Raw genomic sequence first — 5,476 nt, 5'->3', positions numbered from 1 at the left:
ATCCCGAGGTCTTCCCGTCTGTCTCAGCTTAACTCTCCCCAGGCTGCTCTACCCAGTGTAGCAAGCCTTTCTACCAGCATCTCTGAGCTGTGAGTGGGTTTTGGAAGTCTTTCTTCTAATCTCTTGGTAAATATAGAAGCTATACTTACAATGCTTTCTGAAGGGGGGGGACACCAAACACCACTGTGTGGATGTCTTGTAACATACCATCCCCAGAATCCCACCGTTGTATTGCTGAGTCATTGAAACAATGTCATTGTCTTTCGAATGGACAAAACGTGATAGTTCTGTTTTTGCCCCCAACCACCAACCTGAGGTGTGACACTGACTACGATGCCCTACGCACAACAATGGAGTCTGCTACCTTGGTAGAGAGCGTGAGGCTTGTTTATGGGTATGACTGCGTGTGATATGGTGTGTCATTTCTGTTCATGCCCTTCGTCTCTGAGGCCTCCGATGAATTATGGCCCAGTCCAAAAAAGTTTCAGATTCAGATCCAACAAATGTTTACTGAGTCCCTACAAAGTTCCAAGCCTTTTACTTTAACTTTGACACAGTTTATATCATTTAATCTTTAACAACAACGCTTTAAGGCAGGAATTACCTGCATGTTACAGATGAGAAAACAATCGCAAAGAGGTTCACTGATTTGCTCAAGTATATCATACAGCTTTAAAACACAACAACAACAACACGCACACACTACACTGTCAGCTGAGGCCTGTCCTTGTTAACTGCTTATCTTACAGCGTGTCTAGCCTTCTCTACTGTTGGAGCACCTGCTCCCCTTCTACAAACCCCCTTATTTTTCTCTTTTCACTAGCCCACGCGGGCGATCTTTTTTAATACTGCATTTAATAGCACAAAAATCACGAATACAAAGAAACTGGCAAAGGTGTTTGTTAATGAGCTGTCCCTGCCTCCTCCACTGTCCTGCTTTCAGCCCCATGTACACAATGGGCTACATTTTAATAAACTTGTCCTTTTCCTCCCACAAACGTGGAACTGTTACGTGATTGGTCAATTGAAGCTGAAACACCCATGGAGAAAGATGTTTTACAGTAACAAGGGCACACACCCCCCCCAACGCCACCCCCTTCCCCCCTACACCTCCCCACACAATCTTTTGGAGGAATATAGGATACGAACCAGTGTCACAATTTCCCTGCTCTACCTTCTCCACCCAGAACATTCCTGCCTTTCATTTCTTTCGCATGACTGTTTAGACTAGTGCCTTGTCTCCCTCCTCTCCTATTTCTCTTCCAATCAGGACCTTTTGGACACTGGGTACTGTTAAATTCTTACTCTGTCAGGCCCACCGGCCTCAGTCAAGTAGATCAATTAAATCTCGATGCCCGCTGTAGTACGAGTGTCGTCATCTTCCATCACAGGTAGGCCTGTGTGCTGCTTCAGTAGGCTTGTGTAGTCACTTCTTTCGCCTTTTCTGACTCGTGTTCCAGGACCTGTTTGTGATAGAACAGTAAGTACCCTTCACTGTCCAGCACATCTTTAATACTGGCCTTGGTGATGACGGCGTCATCACACTTGAACCACTGGTCCCTGTGGTGCCGAATGAAGCTGGTGTAGTGGCCACTCTCCAAGGTTCCCTGGTGATTAACCACAGCAAACAAGGAATACTTATTCTCGTTGTTCCCACTATTGGTTGGCAGCGGCAACTGTCCATTCATTCGGGTTTCTTTACTTGACGCCATAAATGGTGTCATATCCAGCTCCAGAGGAAAGGAAATGTATGTAGTGATCTTGCGCCTCTGTTTGGCTGAGTGTTCAAATCGTTTAAAATGAAAGCAGGCAACAACTGGCAACTTCTTCATAGTGAGCTGTTTGGTAGATTCTTGGTAGCTTTGGCAACTACCACATTTGATTTTGGCACTGCTTCCTAAGTGCTCTGGCCTTGTAAACCTTCGCAAGCAGTCCATGAGGGTACTAACGCCTGGTATGTGGCTTTCCCCATTCACGCTGCTCTCCCTCCCTGGACTCATAGGCCAGAAGGATGTGCAAGAGCCAGGCAAGTCCAGACTGATGTCCCAGCATGGGTCTATAGTGGTGGAGACACCATGGCAGGCTTGACAAGTGACATCTGACTGCAGGCCACCTGTGAAGATTTGGTCTATGATGCAGTTACAGTGGTTGGGATTGCTGGCCACTTTGCCAACATCATCGCCCTTGCAGTGCCTGTGCAGAACATCGAGGGCAGCGATGAGGAACTCGTGGGCATCCTGCTGCCTGTACCCTGCTAAATGACGAGCGTGTATCCACACCAGGTGCAGTAACTTATAGGGAACATGAGGAGATGGGTTCCCAGAATACAGCTCCCGAAAGAGCGAAGACATCTCACAGACCAGACATAGCTCTGGGCTGGGCATTTCACACCGGTGTCTGTCAGAGAGAAAGAAATCTCTCAGTATTGGAGTGTGGGTCAGGGCCTGGACAATACAGTTCATAAAACATGTGTTGCCAAGATTAATCAGTCCTCGTAAGCCGATGGTAAAGCTTGAGGCGATTCTTCTTCTTCGGGGGTTGTGCCCCAGCAGTTCGAACTCAGGCCTGGTCATTTCCCAGGTGGGGTATCTTTCACCAAGGCCCAGCACCGAACACTGCTGCTGAGAAACCTCTGTCGAGGTGGAGGCTTGTAATTTCAAGGCTTCTCCTTGCTCTTCTTTGGCAATTTGCTCAATGTCTTTGTCATACACATAGTCTTTACACATGAAGCAGTATATACCTCCATAATAAAGATCTACTGCTAAGTTGTGCTGTTTTGTTTCAGCGTGCTCATGGATGTGTTTCTCTGTGAAGCAGCCAAAGAAGATACAGGAAAGGCAAGAGTGGAGTCTGTTTAAATGGGTGCCACACACATGGCAGATGCACGACTTTGCCTTGCTTTTCCTGGTCTCTGGGGTTCCACACCACACGAAGCACTGGTAGATAACCCGCAATTCCTGCCTCCAGTTCTCTCCCACCTTAAAGCTGTTCACGTGGGAACAACCTGGTGGCCCCACAGCAAAATCCACATCCAGGCACCCGCCCCCGGGACCGCGCCGGGGTCGGGACCGGGGCGGGGGCCGTGGCCTAGGCTGTGGCGGGGTACGGAGCCTAGTCTGGGGCCGGGGCCGGGGTCGGCGGCGTGGGGCACGACTGCGACGCGGAGAGGGATCGGGGACCCGCGGTGGATCGGAGGGAAGGGTGGGGGGAGGAACCTCGTCCACGCTGCCGCCACCGCCGCTCTGCGCTGGGATCTCATCCTTCGGCTCCGGCTCGGGCTCCCCCTTAGGCTCCTGCCCTGCCTCCGGTAAGGGCACGGGCTCGGGCTCAGGTTTCAGCTCCGGCTCTGGTTCGGGCTCGGGCTCAGGCTCCGGCTCAGGATCCGGCTTGGGCTCCGGCTCGGGATCCGGATCGGGCTCGGGCTCGGGCTCCGGCTCGGGCTCCGGCTCGGGCTCGGGCTCCAGCTCGGGCTCGGGCTCCGGCTCGGGCTCGGGCTCCGGCTTGGGCTCGGGCTCCGGCTCCAGCCTGAGCTCAGCCCCGGAGCCCGAGTCCTCCGCGGTCTCCACCTTCCTGGTGGCGTCCACCTTCCCTGCGGTCTCCACCTTCTCGGTGGCGTCCACCTTCCCAGCCGCCTCCACCTTCCCCTGCACCTTCTCCGCCTCCACCTTCCTCTATGCCTTCTCCGCGGTCTCTGCCGTCTCCGCGGTCTCTGCCGTCTCCGCCTCCTCCAGCCTCCTCCGCCTCCACTGGCTGCGGCTCCTCCCCCTGGCTCGCGGGGCTCGGGCGGCCACTGGGCGTGGTGGCGCGGGGGCCACGCAGACCTGGGGTGTCCCTCGTCCGGCCTGAGGGAGCGCGGTGGCTCTGGCAGCTGGACCCAAAAGGGACTTTCACTGAAGGAGGCAGCAGCGGAAGCAGGCGACGCCCCCGGGAATGCTCCAGCCAAAGCCCCCTAGCGGAGGCCGCTTCTGCAGGCAGGCCCCGTTTCCTTTAATTCAATATTTCCCAAACTTGCTTGTTCACGACAATCACGTGGGGGAGCGTGTTAAAATTACAGATTCCTCAGCTCCACCCGCAGGCCTACTGAATCAGACTCTGGAAGGGAGGCACTCCGGAACCCCGATCTCTAACTAGAGCCGGAGAGGCTGCTAGTGCTCAGGCAAGTTTGGGAAACACAGCTCTAATTCATTGAGGCTGGCGGGAAGTGGGGCGGGGACCGCGCAGTCTCTTTAAGGAGCTTCCAGCTCTCAGCTCCAATCGCTGCTCTGACCCCCTTGGCCGTCTCCTCCCCTCTCATACTGCCCTCAAGGGTGCAATCTTCCCCTAGCGTGTGGGGCCCGGGGGCGATATGGTTGTCTTGCCCGGAAACGTTTCTGAGGCCGTAAAATATCCCTTCACAGGGTGGTCGTGAAGAATAAAGGCAGAAGCTCTGACATCCATCATTCCAGCAGCTGAGCCTGCCCAAAGCATGCCCCAAGTCTCCCCTCGGGGTCCAGCTCTTGCCCTCCCAGAACCGATGAAACCTCAATTCCACTATGGGCCGGCCTGGACCTCAGGTCTTGCGGGACGATGGCACTCCCAAGGCCGCTCCACTTGAAGTGGCTGGCCCCCTTGACTATCACATCTGTGATCTAAACTTCCTGGGCTGACACCTCTCCCCCACCTCAGCCTCCAAAGGCCCTGCGAGGGTTGATTGACAGCTGGCCCCCAGACACTGCCCTCACTAAGTAGCCCGCAGGCAGAAACCTTCACTCCAAAGTCATCAGGGAAACCAGACGCTACAAGGCCATCCCTACAGGTGGCACCTCCCCTAGGCTAAAGGGACCCAAACTACAAAGTCTGAGATCCTTACGGTTTAGCAGAGTCTGGGGTGAGCAGCAGGTAGAAATTGAAGGGCTATCTGTGGAGTTGCCACCTGTCTGGGGTGGGGGCTGCTGCATGGAGCCCAGGAAAAATGAATCCAGAGCAAGCCCCTCAGGTCTTGGGCAGATCTGGGTGTGCCCGATGCAACTGCTGCTTCAAGAGGGTGCAGCCAAATGCAGGTATCAGCAAGTCGGGGGTCAAAGGGAGAGAGTGATCATAGAGTGGGAATGTGTCAGTGTGGTAGCCACCTGTTCCTGGGGACATTGCCCTACTTTAGGGGTCTGTGCTGCCTGCAATGTACAACAAAGTGTTGCTGATCTCCCCTGGAAATCAACCTTCACCTGAGTCACTTCATAGAGGAAGCAAAGACAGACTCCTTAGGGATTAATCAGGAATCTGGAGCTCTGGGGAGGCTGTCTGGTTCCTATCTAGCCCAAGGCTGCCTTAGTGCCAGTCTTTCCTAAGTCAGCTGTGTTTTCAGGTCCTTGAATCATTCTTCCAACAAATGCCTGCCCTTTGTTGCCTGTAACTACAGGAAATGGAACCGTACGGCTGCTTAAGGAATGCTGTGGTGGCGGCGGCTGCTGCTGCAAATGACAGCTCACGGAGCACAAAT

The 5,476-nt window shown here is 53.9% G+C and overlaps 1 protein-coding gene across 1 annotated transcript; it reads right to left on the bottom strand.

The window, feature by feature from the left end:
• Positions 1–1,142: 1,142 nt before the first annotated feature.
• Positions 1,143–5,124, bottom strand: Usp27x (ubiquitin specific peptidase 27 X-linked). Its single transcript, XM_042054306.1, has 2 exons — positions 4,999–5,124; positions 1,143–3,644 (listed from the first exon to the last, which is right to left on the bottom strand). The coding sequence occupies exons 1-2, from the start codon at positions 5,122–5,124 to the stop codon at positions 1,410–1,412; spliced, it is 2,361 nt and encodes a 786-aa protein (XP_041910240.1). The 3' UTR covers positions 1,143–1,409.
• Positions 5,125–5,476: the final 352 nt, after the last annotated feature.

This window comes from Arvicola amphibius, chromosome X, assembly GCF_903992535.2.
Source record: "Arvicola amphibius chromosome X, mArvAmp1.2, whole genome shotgun sequence".
In the NCBI taxonomy this organism is placed as follows: Eukaryota; Metazoa; Chordata; class Mammalia; order Rodentia; family Cricetidae; genus Arvicola; species Arvicola amphibius.
The sequence above is the reverse complement of the archived record's forward strand: the minus strand, read 5'-3'. Positions and strand labels throughout refer to the sequence as shown.